Source organism: Jaculus jaculus, chromosome 3, assembly GCF_020740685.1.
Source record: "Jaculus jaculus isolate mJacJac1 chromosome 3, mJacJac1.mat.Y.cur, whole genome shotgun sequence".
Classification (NCBI taxonomy): domain Eukaryota; kingdom Metazoa; phylum Chordata; class Mammalia; order Rodentia; family Dipodidae; genus Jaculus; species Jaculus jaculus.
The window spans coordinates 104,428,252-104,442,508 of NC_059104.1; the positions used below are offsets into that span (position 1 = coordinate 104,428,252).

A 14,257-nucleotide genomic window follows, 5' to 3' on the forward strand; every position below is an offset into this window, starting at 1 on the left:
CTAGTTAAAACTAAAACTAAAGTTCACAAAATAAGGAAAGTTCACAAATGAAAATATTGTTAATTTTTCCCCCTTTGTCATTCTCAAGTAAAAAAATACAAATAAAATAACTTTAAAAAAAAAGTGGGGGGGGGAGCTGGGGCTGGAGAAATGGCTTAGTGGTTAAAGTGATTGCCTGCAAAGCCAAAGGACCTCAGATCAATTCCCCAGTACCCATGTAAGCCAGATGCACAAGGTGGCACATGCATCTGGAGTTCGTTTGCAGTGGCTGGAAACCCTGATGTGCCCATATTCATTCTCTCTCTCTCTCCCCCTCCCTCCATCCATCTTTCTCTCTCTCAAATAAATAAAAATAAAGTATTTTTAGAAAGGAAGGAAGCTGGAGAGATGGCTTGGCCATTAAGGCACTTGCCATAGAAGCATAAGGACCCAGGTTTGATTCTTCAGTACCCACCTATGGCAGATGTACAAGGTGTCACATGCATTTGGAGGTCATTAGCAGTGCTGCAGGCCCTAATATGCCTATTCTCTTTCCCTATCTCTTTCATTCTCAAATAAATAAATATTTTTTTTTAATTTCTTTTTCTGGCCAGGCATAACAGTGCACACTTTTAATCCAAGCACTGAGGAGGCACAGGTAGAAGGACTGCTGTGAGTTCTAGGCCACCCTGATATTACATAGCAAATTCCAGGTCAGCCTTGGCTAGAGTGAAACCCTACCTCAAAAGAAAAAAACATCTTTTTCCTTATATGGATAGGGCTCTTTGCATTAATATTTAGCCTTTGGCTGAGGCTATAGCTCTGTTGGTAAAGTGCTTGCTTTGAAAGCATGAAGCCCTGAGTTTGATCCCAAGAGCCCACACACGGTGGCACACATAGTGTAAACCCAGTGCTGGGGAGGCAGAAACAGGTAGATCCCTGGGGCTTATTGGCCAGCCAGTCTAGCCTACTTGTGAGCTCCAGACCATTCAGTGAGAGACCATGTCTCAAAAGGTAGATAGAGCAATGAAAACCTGAGCAATGAAAACCAAGGTTGTTCTCTGGTCTTCCACATATACCACACACACCTGCACTGGCACAAGGGCAAACACATAGACACACACATACAAAATACAAGCTTTCAAAATGACCAGAGAAGCCAGTATCTAGCTCTGAACAAGTCATCTCTATCACATCCACCAGGGCCCAGGAAACATCACAGAGGAAGTGGCAGATCAAGTATGAGTGCTGCTCTCCCTGCTAACCTGAGAACCTTCTCCAGGGAGATGGTGGTAGACACTGAAGGGACTCAAAACTCATCAAAGCAGAAAATAAGAGGCTGCTGATAGTTCAACATTAAAGGAGATTTCTAACACATCCTCTAAGACTCAGGGAACATTGTGGAAGAAAGAGCAGAAAGAATGTAAGAGTTATGGGGTAGGAAGGTGTATTGTGAGGCGTAGTCCTCCACACAGACACAGACTGGTACATCATGACCCGAATGTGATTGCTGATACTCCCACTGAGGTGGGCACTCAGTGGAATGGGGGCAACAGAGACGGAACAAAAGAGGATATGACAAATTTATTATTAGGTCATATATTAAAGTTCCCAATAGAAATTATTTTTAAAGTTCAGCTTTAAGGTGAAAGAATGGGGGGGGGGTATTACCATGGGATTTTTTTTATAATCATGGAAAATGTTAATGAAAATTAAAAATTAAAAAATTAAAAATAAATAAATAAAATACAGAAATACAAAAAAAAATTTTAAATGCCAAAAAAAGAAAAAATAATATATCAGAGGGTAAAGAGCTAGTGTTTTGAAAGACATCACTTTGTTTAGTTTTTGTTGTTGTTGTTACTGTTTTGTTTTTTTTTTTTTTGGTTTTTCAAGTTAGGGTCTCACTCTCTAGGCCAGGCTGACCTAGAATTCACTATGTAGTCTCAGGGTGGCCTCTAACTCACAGAGATCCATGTACTTCTACCTCCCAAGTGCTGGGATTAAAGGTATGCATCCCCACACTTGGATGCTTACTTTTTAAATATTTTATTTAATTTATTTGCAAGGAGAGAGAGAGTGTGTGTGCCTGTCTGTGACAGAGAGAGACACACACATACAGAAAATATGAATACGGACACACCAGGGCCTCTCGCTACTCCAAACCAATTCCAAATGCATGTGCCATTTTGTGCATCTGGCTTTACATAGGTACTGGGGAATTGAACCCAGACAGTCAGGTGAGCCATCTCTCCAGCCCAATAAGCATCATTTTCTAACCTAACACTATTAAATTCCAATTAATTTTTTTGAGGCAGGGTCTCACTTTAGCCAAGGCTGATCTGGGATTCACTATGTAGTCTCAGGCTGGCCTCAAACTCACAACAATCCATCTACCTGTGCCTCCTGTGTGTTGGTATTAAAGGCATGCACCACCATGCCCTGAGAGAGAGAGAGCGGGAGGGATACGAACATGAATATGGGCACATCAGGGCCTCTTCCCGTTGCAAACCAATTCCAGATGCATGTGCCACTTTATGCATCTGGCTTCACATACATACTGGGGAACTGAACCCAGTAGTTAGGCTTTGCAAGCAAGCGCCTTTAACTACTAAGCCATCTCTCCAGCCTAGTAGATATCATTTTCTAACCTAATGCTATTTTTAAATTTCAATTAAATTTTTTGAAGCAGAGTCTCACTCCAGCCAAGGCTGACCTGGAACACACTCTGTAGCACCAGGCTGGCCTCAAACTCACAGTGATCCTACCTCAGCCTCCCAAATGCTGGGATTAAAGGTGTGTACCAACATGCTCAGCAATTAATGTTTTGCTCCCTAAACAATGTTTCTTTATTAATACATCTCATAAAGCAAGTATTCAGTACATTCATAAGAAAAAATGAATAAATGAAATGTCATTCTATAGCCTAGGGTGTCTTATCATAGAAACAGAACACTGAGCCTACCCTTAAGAGTTTCTGATATTGGGTCCCTATCCCCTCACCACATTCAGCCACTGAAGGTTATGTTCATTATCACTTCAATGGGGAGAACACAGAAATGCATTCAGGGAAGTGTGAGCTTTAGTTTTTGGTCCACACAGTCCAGACAAGACCACTCATGGAAGATGAAACATCTTTAGTGCTCCTCAGACCCCCTAAACTGCGTGGGGGAGTGGTACCTGGCAAACAGTACCCCTATCACTACTCCACATGCCTGGCCAGCCCATCACTCAGCACGAGGAACACAAGGCTGCCAGATAGCTTATGGCCAGGGAGCATCTGTTGAGCTGGCAGTGGTGCCAGTGGGAACAAAGCCAATGAGCCTGGGTGGGGAGAAAGGAAGTCAGTATGGATAGAAAAATAGAAGGCTGAGAGGTGGGGTGCTTCATTACATTAAAGGCTCAACTAGCCTCTAATTTGTACAGCAAAGCACAGAGGAATCATTGTGGAAATGTCTAAGAGCCTCTTTTTGGTGCAGTGTTGCAATACTACTCCATAGAAAGCATGATGCACTTAGGAAGAATGCTAACAGCAGCTATTCCACCTTCACAGTGAACCCCTCAACAGGGAGGAGGCAAAAGGCTCTTACTCTGCTTCTCAGGGATATCTTTTCTTTCTGTTTTTCTTTTCTTTTTTCCCTTCTTTCTTTCTTTTTCTTTTGAGGCAAGCCCAACAGACTGGCTTTTTTTTTTTTTTTATGTAGGGGAGGGGAGGGAGGAAGAAGGAGAGAGAATTGACACACCAGGGCCTCCAGCCACTAAAATAGAACTCCAGACGTGTGTGCCATCTTGTGCCCATGAGTAACCTTACACGCTCGCACTACTTTGTGTGTCTGGCTTATGTGGGACCTAGAGCGTCAAACATGGGTCCTAAGGCTTCGCAGGCAAGTGCCTTAGCTGTTAAGCCAGTCTCCAGTCCGGATTGCTTGCTTGCTTGCTTTCTTTCTTTCTTTCTTTCTTTCTTTCTTTCTTTCTTTCTTTCTTTCTTTCTTTCTTTCTTTCTTTCTTTAAATATATTTATTTGAGAAAGGGAGAGAGTAGGTGTGTGTGTGTGTGTCAGAGACTCTTGCCAATGCAAACTTCAGATACATGTACCACATTATGCATATGGCTTTAAATGGATATTGAGGAATTGAACCCAGGCCAGCTGGGTTTATAAGCAAGTACCTTTAACTGCTGAGCCCTCTCTCCAGACCCATCTTAGGGATTTCTAAGCAGATAATTTTTTTCCTCCTTCCCTCTTCCTCCTCCTCCTCCTCTTCTTTTTTTTTTTCTTTCTTTTTTTTTTTTTTTTGACAAGGTACCCAGGGTCTGAACATGTATACCAAGGAATCCTCCTGAGTAGCTGGGACTAAAGCAATGGGCTACTTCAGATAGCCAAGCAAATGAATCTTTTTTTTTTTTTCTTTATTGAGGTAGGGTCTTGCTCAAACCCAAGCTGACCTGGAATTCACTACATAGTCTCAGGGTGCTTCACATGTGTGCGCCCCCTTGAGCCTCAAACCGGGGTCCTTAGGTTTCACAGGCAAGCACTTAACCGCTAAGCCATCTCTCCAGCCCTAAAATTTTATTTTTGAGAGAGAGACAAAGAGAGAGAGAGAGAATGGGTACACCAAGGCCTTTCAGCCACTGTGAACAAACTTCAGATGGGTGTGCCCCCTTGTGTGCATGTGTTTGACATTGCATGCTTGCATCACTTTTTTTTTTATGTCTGGCTACCAGAGACCTGGAGATTCGAACAAGCACTCTTAGGCTTCATAGGCAAGTGCCTTAACCACTAAGCCATCTCTCCAGCCCTTTTTCTGGTCTTCTTTTTTTTTCAAATTTTTATTAACAACTTCCCTGATTATAAAAAAATATTCCATGGTAATACCCTCCTTCCCCTTTTTGGTTTTCTTGAGGTAGGGTCTCACTCTAGCCCAGGCTGACCTGGAACACTTATTCTGTAATCCCAAACTGGTGTCAAACTAGAAGAAATCCTCGTACTTCTGCCTCTGGAGTACTGTGACTAAAGGTGTAAGCCACCAAACCTCGCTCCCCTTAGTTTTTTTTTTTTTTTTCTTCAGTATGTCTTGTCTTGTCCTATAAATTCCATGGAATCAGGAATTGAGTGTTTTTCAACTGGTTTATCTATTCCCTTGCCCAATGAATGCTTATTGGTCAAACCATATTATAAACACAAGTCTATTAAAACCTTCCAACACAAACAACAGTCTTTTAAAGGAAACTCAGCCCTCAGAAAAACACTGGCAGAAATTCCTGTTGTCACATTAGCCAAAGACAATGGCAATATAACAATTAATGCCAAGTAGTAGAGGAAACAAATGGCCTGAACCACAAATGGTGGTATATGCCTGTAATCCCAGAACTTGAGACGAAGCAGGAGGATCAGGAGTTCAAGGTAATTTTCAACTACATATCATTCAAGGATAGCCTGGGCTACATGAGACCCTGTCTTAGTATTTCCCTTCCATTCCCTCCTTAGCCTTGAGGCAGATACAGAATGGGGAAATAGCAAACTAATGAAAACCCATCACAGAAGACATGAGGGATGGCAGCCAGGGTAGGTTACAAAATGCCAGCTGCCAAAACCTATGTATAATTCACACACACAAAAATTAACCAGGTCAATAAAAGAGATTGCATTGGCAGCACTGACAAATCAATTCTGTGAGTTTTTTGCCAGGCATGTTGAGGACAGAGGACTATGTGGGCAATGTGGCAGAAGAAAATTCTGTCATTCCTAGTTATATTTAGTAGCATATGGATTGAGAAGAGACCAGCAATGAGTAGAGGGAAGCCTTAATTCAGAGGGTAGGGTTTCTTTCTACTGCAGGGTTCCCTTATAATTAACCAATTAGAGCCAAAGCCCTGTTTCCTGCAGCAGTTTTCTATGCCATAAAAAAACGAGGTCACAGCCCTAATCACTCAGACCTATGAAGCATCAGGGTGATGAAGGATACTTTCAGAAATACTTGGATTATTCCCAGGAGGAGACTGGATACATATGTAGGATTCTTAGACTCAATTGAAAGTGTTTCTCAGAGGAATTAAGCATATTCTGACACTTGCTTTTAAATACACATTTACATCCTTATCATATGACTCTAACAAAAGAGATTGAATATAACTGGTCCTATTAAGCAACCTTGAGCCCACCAACTCTGAAGTAACCAAAATGCAATATTGCTAATTCAGTAGCACTAAATGTAAAACTATATGTGGGGAAAAATCTATTTAATAAAATGTACTGTGTGTATGAAAGACTTATGTTAACTAACGAGTCATTCAAGTTTAATGTTATTATTTTAATGCAAAATTTTCAGAGAAATCAAAAGTGCATTTTGGCTTTCAGGGTTCCAATCTACTAACAAAGGGAATAGACACATTGGTCTGCAGAGGGTAAAGTTCATGGGATGAGTAGAAAAATCCAATATGGATAGGGAAAATAAGCATTGCTATATTGTTCTGAGAAGAATTAATTATAAAGTTGTGCATTTGTTAATTTTAGAAAGACACACACACAAAAACCTCTCCTACTCCCCTTTCACCTTGTTTTTTTAAAAACTGGAGGTGTTATGGCTTAGTGATTAAAGCACTTACTTACAAAGCCTGCCAGCTCTGGCCCAGGTTCAATGCCCAAGTCACCCGTGCAAGTCCAGTGGTGCAAACTTGTGGTGTGTTCATTTGCAGCAAGAGGCTCTTGCATACCCCTTCCCCCACCCCATACACAAACACATGCAAATTAATTTAAAAATTTAAGAATTGTAGGTTAAGGGAATATTAATGGAAGTACCAAGGAATGAAAAAGATGGCCAGGATCTTAGTTTTGACAAGACTCTTCAGTTATAAGATTTATAAGAAAAAGGGCAGAAAAGATTAGGACTTGGCTCTGTGCTTATTCCTTCCTCCTAATCAGACACTAGGACCTGGACCCCTGGGGGTGGAGTTAAAATAAAGAGGAAGAAGCCATAAGAGGACCAAAGGAACTTGTGTCAGGATTGGTGGGTGAGTCAGACTTCCCCTGCTGAGGAAAAGAGGAGGCCCAAAGGGGAGTGAGGGAGAAAAGGGAACAAGAATATTGGAGGCACTCATAGGTAGGCTTCCTGCCTCTTCTGTGCTTCACCTCTTGGTCTGTAGCTCTTTGTTAACAATCCCTTTACATGTGTTCTGACAGGAGTGATGCAAAGATGAGGAGACCTGCAGTGCAGGCAGGAGAGGATGCAAGCTCTACTATTCACTAGAGGTTGTGACACCCTTCAGCCAAAGGAAAATTCCACACAGTTGGTTAGGACCAGAGAGCACTTGGGCAGCTTCTCTCTGTGTCAGGAACAAGGCTGGGGCACAGGGGCCAGAACTGGGGAAGGTTCTAAGGCAGGTCTTAATTAGAAACAGGAATCATGGAAAGAGCCTGTGGTGCAGCTGTAGAAAGAGCGTCTTATACAGAAATTCATGAGAATGGTTGGTTGCCTCTGGGGAAAAGGTTAGAAGGGGAGTTGGGGGGAGGAGGGAGGAATGACACAAAGGCATTTCCATCTTGCCCGTAATGTTCATATTTAAGAAGAGAATGGAGTGGGGTTAGGAGTATAGCTCAATGATATAACACCTAGATATGTGCCAGGCTCTGGATTTAATCCCCAGTATCAAATAAAAAAGAATGTATCAAATAAATAAAATAAAATCCCCAGTATCGAATAAAAAAGAATATATGATTTGATTAAAAATCGATTTTTAGAAAACATTTAAGGGCTGGCCTAAGGAGGACAGGGCGCAACTCATCAGTAGAGCATTTGCTTAGCATGTGAAAGGCCCTGGGTTTGAACCATGGCATGGCAAATAAATAAATAAACAAATAAATAAAACAAATGCATAGAGGGAAGAGAGACACGGAAAGATGTGGAAAGTAGGAGAAAAAGGCACTAACAGCTAGAGTCTTCCAGCGAGGGCAACCAAAAGGATGAAGAGCAGAAGCAAGGGAGCTAATGACTAGGATCTCAAACCAGAATTGCCTGGGGCACAAGAGAAGCCTATGTAAGAAATAACAATTGTGTGAGAAAACGTGTGAAGAGGAAACGACCGCAGTCAGCTCTAGCCCGCCTTTCCTGTCAGTCAGATATAGCCCTTAGCCGCCCAGCTCTCATAGAGATGTGGCCCTAGAACTGAGCCCAGAACCCAGGCCCCTTTCTCTAAGGAGCTCTTCTCAGCCCTCGGTGGTGGAGAACGTCCTGCTTGGGCTTCAGGAGACCCGCAGAGTAGGGAGCCCTTCCCGTGGAGCGCCCGCAGGCTCCTGCCCTCTCAAACTTTCTTCCAATGCCATGCCACCCCACCCGCTCCTTGGCCCAGCTGGTTCGCTCCTGAAATAGAAGGAGCTCTTCTGCCATGTACTAGGGGCTTCCCTGAGGATTTCCCGGGAGAATTCCTGGGAAGTGAGACCGCCTCTCCTGGAAGATGACTTCTCAATTTGTGCTCCGTGTTCTGCTCTCGGGTAAGATTTTCGGAGGTCATCACCCAGTTGAGAGGGAGGCTGGCGGCCCTTTTGATTTCTCGGGGGCTCATCCGTCTGCACCACCCACCTCAGCCTCCCACCTGGAGCGGTGCCCACGTCGGCTACGAGGATGGGGACCCGGAGGACCCTGCGGGAGAATGGGCGGGAGGTGGCGGGATGCGGGAGCTGGGGAGTGGGAGGGGCAGGGCGGTTACCTCATTGAACCCCTCCTGCAGCACGTCCAGTAAGTTCCCGCGGGTCAGACAGGCTAGCATTGTTCCTGCCCGCGGCTCCCCGGTGGGGTCTCCAGCAGGCGGCCGCCGCCGCCTCCTCCCTCTGCACACAAAGGCTCTCTCGGTTCAGCTCATTGGGATCCCTCCGGAGTCCCGCATGCCACTTACTGGCAACCTAGACCCGAGCCAAACTAGCGGCTTGCACTGGGCATGCTCGCGCGGGGCCCGTGCTGGAGGGGCCGCGCGCAGCGCCGGTTCCCATGGAAACAGCCGGGCGCGCACAGGGCCGGGGGCGCGGGCGGGCTGCCGCAGACGTGCGCGAGCGAGCGCCGCGGAGCCCCTGGGCGGGAGGCGCGCGCCGCGGGCGTCCACACGCGCGCCACGCGTGCGCACACACCGCGTGGACACGAGCGGGCCTGCCAGCGTGGGCATATGCCTACAGTCACACCCCAGGCTTGAGGCCGGCCACAGGAGCATTCGCCTCCCCCACACCGCCCCCCCCCCCAGGGCTGATTTAAGGCTGTCAGCATCCAAACACAGGTGAGTAGGAAAGGGAGTGGCCCCGAGACTTAACAGAAAACAGTTACCCTTCTCAGTGTGAGGTTAGGCTAACCAAGCGGAAGCAGAAGCTGAAAGAGGAAACAAATAAAGGGAATCAGAAAGAAAGAAGGGAAATCAAGGATAGAACTTTAGGGCTTGGAACACAGTTAATAGAACAATGCAAAACACAGCATAGGATCACGACTGAAACATCAAAGGCAAGTCAAGGGGGGCCAGGACTTTACTGCAATTGTCTCTTCTCCCTTCTTTGTAAAATAATTGCTAAGAGTTGGTGCACACCTCTAATCTCAGCACTTGGGAGGTGGAGGTAGAAGAATCCAAAAGTTCAAAGTTATCCTGGGCTACATAGCCAGTTTCTGGCTAGCTTAGGCTACATGAGACCCTTTCTCAAAAAAAAAAAAAAAAAAAAAAAGCTGGGCATGGTGGTACACGCCTTTAATTCCAGCACTTCGGAGGCAGAGGTAGAAGGATCGCTGTGAGTTCAAGGCCACCCTGAGACACATAGTGAATTCCAGGTCAGCCAGGGCTAGAGTGAGACTCTGCCTTGAAAACCCAAACAAACAAACAAAAATTAAAGAGTATGAGGAGGATTAATCAAAATTTAAGATGTTATGAATAAGCCATATAGAAACATACTTTTTTGGATAATGGCGCACCCAAAAGCCATAGATTTTACTAGAAGAATTTCAGTGCCAGGGATGGGATACCTTCTAGTGAGTTGTTGGCCAGGAAGGTCCCTAATGCCCCCAAAACATTACAGGCTGTGGCCAAGGCTCTTGGTTTTCCACCAGAAAAAGATAGTAAAGACCCTATTGCTAAAGACTCCATATTCTTGGGTTGCAAGGTCACTGAGAAATCAAGCTGGAGCTGAGCTGAAAACCTCCTCCCTGTAGACCAGGTGACAGAAAGCTGGAAAAAGCTACACTGCATATAGCTCTATGGGAGAGAGAATTCATCAGCAGTGATAAACAACAGTGGATACTGCAAGCCTTAAGTTTGACCAGGCAGGCCAAATGGGTCAACTGGTCCATTAGTGGCATGTCTGTTATGGGGGAAACCAACCACTCTCTAATTGGACTGGAAGCAGGCTGTATGGAAGGGAATACACGCCTGGTACTGACAACCTAATCAAAAGCCTATGGCGAGGGAGGCCATGAACCCCAGGGAGGTAATACCTGCTGTTGTCTGGCTAAATGAATATATTATGCTCACCAAACTGCCCTGTAAGCACTTCTGTTAATATTCATACCCATATATTAGTGCTACTCTCACTTTTGGTTAAAGCAGCTGCTTTTTTCAGATGGTGGTGAGAACAAGTGACAGAGGAGTGTTCAGTGCTGAAACATCTCTATCACACCTTCAGAGGCTCACGAAGGTCCTCCTTCCTTCGCCTCCTGAGTGCTGGGATGAAAGATGGGCGCCACCACGTCTGGCTTCTTTCTTTTAAGGAAGGGTCTCGCTCTAACCTAGGACCTGGAACCTACTCTGTAGCCTTGAGTGGCCTGAATCTCACAGGGATCCTCCTACCTCTACCTCCTGAGTGCTGGGATTAAAGGCATGCACCACCATGGCCAGCTTAATAAATTTAAAGAGCAAAAATTTGCAGCTGGACATGGTGGTTCACGCCTTTAATCCCAGCACTTGGTAAGCAGAAGTTGGAGGATCACCATGAGTTTGAGGCCAGCCAGCCTAGGACTACAACGTGAGTTCCAGGTCAGCCTGGGCTGCAGTGAGACCCTATCTCAAAAAAAAAAAAAAAAAAAAAATCAAAGAAAAAAGTATTTAATGTCAAAATATTCTGTTTCATTGTTCTACAAACTGTTGAGATATACCCCACAATTCTATTAGTTTACATGTAATATTCCTTTCTTGTTTAGAAAAGCATACAATTCCCATTAGATCATAAAATGCTTTTTTTTCCTAGTGCTCCAAAGATATGTTCATCAAGCATGCTGAAGACCTGAACTTTAGCTCTAAGCAACACTAATATATACTATTCCATTCTCCAACCACCTGGGTTGATACCAACAGAAGAGTTGGTAGAATAAATGGGTTAGTTGCGAGAACTTGGAAGGACTGGGCCAACGATCAGTGACATGTAGTGATTGCATGTGGGAAAACTGCAAAGCCATCTGGGAAGCTGGAATTACTCCCACTGCTACAGGCCTGTTGTTCATTCTGCCTGGGAGAAGCCAGGAATTGTAGCAAGCCACTTTCAGTATATTGCTGCCAGGAGGCCTGATTCTTACTGGCCTTCTCAGTGCCGCATTGTGTCGGCAACAATGTTGGGAATTGCCCCTACAAACAAAAATCTACTCAAATATCTAATAAAGCAATTATAACAGCAAATTGATTTATTAGTAATATGCTAAGTCCTGAACTAAGCACCAGTATGTACACATGTGATGTGTTGCCACATCAATAACCATGAACAGTTGGCTTTTTATATATGAAAAGAGGGTGCAGATCCAATAGCTATGAAGTAATGAGGTACAAGTCTGGATTTTTTTTTAATTCTATATTTATTTATTTGACAGAGAGAAAGGGAGAGAGAGAGAGAGAGAGAGAGAGAGAGAAAGAGAAAGAGAAAGAAAATAGGCATGCCAGGGTATCCAGCCACTGCAAACTCCAGACGCATGCGCCACCTTGTGTATCTGGCTAATGTGGGTCCTGGGGAATTGAACTTCAGTCCTTTGGCTTTGCAGGCAAATGCCTTAACTACTAAGCCATCCCTCCAGCCCACAAGTCTGTATATTTTTATTTGTTTAAATTTTATTTATTTTTTTAAATTTTTATTAGCATTTTCCATGTTTATAAAAAAATATCCCATGGTAATTCCCTCCCTCCCCCCACCACACTTTCCCCTTTAAAACAAATCTATATTTTTAACCATTATGAAATACTTTTGTATGATGCTTGTAACAGTAGGTACTTGGTAAATGCTTTTAGATGAAGAAATGAATGAATGAACCATCAGAAGAAATATTAGCAAATGTATTCATCCCATCTATTAATAAACACACTAACACTTTTCACTAATTAAAACTTTAAGCCTTAAACAAAGCTGTCATTTGGTGAAAACATTGCCTGTGACTTCTCTCTATGTAAAACTAAAATGAGTAAAATTCACACCTATGAAAAATTTAAAACACATCTATTATGGGCAGTCATTCATGATTATAAAGAAGCAGAAAGGCAATTTAAATAAACAAATAAAATTATTGATGAAAATACTTTAAATGACCCCCTGAGATATCTTTTTTTTTTTTTTTTTTTTTTGGTTCGTTGAGGTACTGACCTGGAATTCACTCTGTAGTCTCAGGGTGACCTTGAACTCATGGCAATCCTCCTACCTCCCAAGTGCTGGGATTAAAGGCATGCACTACCATGCCCAGCTGAAATAATTTCTTTTCTATTTAAATATCTATATTTATTTATTTGCAAGCAACGAGATAGACAGACAGAGAGAAAGGGAACACCAGGGCCTCAAGCCACTGCAAAGGAACTCCAAATGCATATGCCACTTTGTGTATCTGGCTTTACATGGGTTCTAGGGAATAGAATCCAGGTTGTTAGGCTTTGCTGGCGAGTGCCTTCACAGATGAGCCCTCTCTCCAGCCCTTTTTTCAGGGTAAGGTCTCACTCTAGCCCAAGCTGAACTGGAGTTCCCTATGTAGTCTCAGGGTAGCCTCAAACTCACAGCGATCCTCCTACCTCTGCCTCCCAAGTGCTGGGATTAAAGACATGTGCCACCATGCCTGGCTATGTGAAATAATTTTGTAATCTTCCATTTTCTCATATTAGCCAAGTTTCTTAAGGCTGACATCATGCTTAAAACTTCTATTACATTTATATTCTGAGGCATCAGTAGAGTCACACAAAAGGCTTGTACCTAACAGTAGAAGACAAACATGGCCTAGCTTCTAAACTGTTTATTTGTTTATTGTGGTGAAAGGGATTGAACCCAGAGCCCTGTGCATTCTAGACAAGCACTGTACCACTGTAAACTTCATCACCTAAACTGTTTTGTAAAAAGTATTTATTAGCTGGGTGTGGTGACACATGCCTTTAATCCCAGCACTTAGTGCTCGCTTCAGCAGCACATATACTAATCCCAGCACTTAGAAGGTCAAGGCTACCCTGAGACTACACAGTGAATTCCAAGTCAGCCTAGGCTAGGAGTGAAACCCTACCTCAAAAACCAAAAATAAAATGATAATGTTAGAGAGAGGAAGAGGGAGAGAGAGAGAGGAAGTGAATGAACATGGGCATGCCAGGGCCTCTTAACTACTGCAAACAAACTCCAGGTGCAATCACAACCTTGTGTATCCAGCTTTACATGGGTACTGGGGAATCAAACCTGGGTCGTTTACCTTTACTGGCCAGGACCTTAACTGCTAAGCCATCTCTTCAGCCCTAACACACACACACACACACACACACACACACACACACATTTTTTTTGTTTGTTTGTTTTTTGAGGTAGGGTCTTACTGTGGCCCAGGCTGACCTGGAATTCATTATGTAGTCTCAGGGTGGCCTTAAACTAATGTCAGTCCTCCAACCAATGCCTCCCAACTGCTGGGATTAAAGGCATGCACCACCACTCTTGGCCCTAAAAAAATATTTTTATTCATTATTTATTTGCAAGCAGGGAGTGGAGAAGAAAGAAAGAAAGAAAGAAAGAAAGAAAGAAAGAAAGAAAGAAAGAAAGAAGGAAGGAAGGAAGGAAGGAAGGAAGGAAGGAAGGAAGGAAGGAAGGAAGGAAGGAAGGAAGGGAGGAAGGGAAGAAGAAAGAAAGAGGGAGGGAGGGAGGGGGGAAGGGGGGAAGAAGGGAAAGAAAGAGAGAAAAGGGCACACCAGAACCTCCGACCACTGAAGCCAAATTCCAGATGAATGTGTTATTCTGTGCACCTGGCTTTACATGGGTACTGAGGAATCAAACTGGGCCCTCAGGCCTTGTGAATAAGTGCCCTTAACCACCGAACAACTTCTTGAG

At 43.8% G+C, this 14,257-nt stretch overlaps 2 protein-coding genes across 3 annotated transcripts in view; one reads left to right on the forward strand and one right to left on the reverse strand.

Annotated features, from left to right (window-relative positions):
* Positions 1-14,257, reverse strand: part of Dixdc1 (DIX domain containing 1) — a 103,376-nt gene that overhangs the window by 78,668 nt on the left and 10,451 nt on the right. Inside the window, exon 1 of one of the 2 annotated variants that reach the window (XM_045144924.1) lies at positions 8,680-8,895. The exons of the other annotated variant lie outside the window; for it this stretch is intronic. Within the exon in view, the coding sequence (XP_045000859.1) occupies positions 8,680-8,739 (60 nt within the window). The 5' untranslated portion in view covers positions 8,740-8,895. Of the gene's footprint in view, positions 1-8,679; positions 8,896-14,257 lie in introns of those variants that run through there. 2 annotated transcript variants of the gene reach the window in all.
* The window catches only part of Cryab (crystallin alpha B), a 36,239-nt gene continuing 30,119 nt past the window's right edge, over positions 8,138-14,257 (forward strand). The window contains exon 1 of the mRNA XM_045144928.1: positions 8,138-8,464. The gene's annotated coding sequence lies outside the window, so the exon portion shown is untranslated. The remainder of the gene's footprint in view (positions 8,465-14,257) is intronic.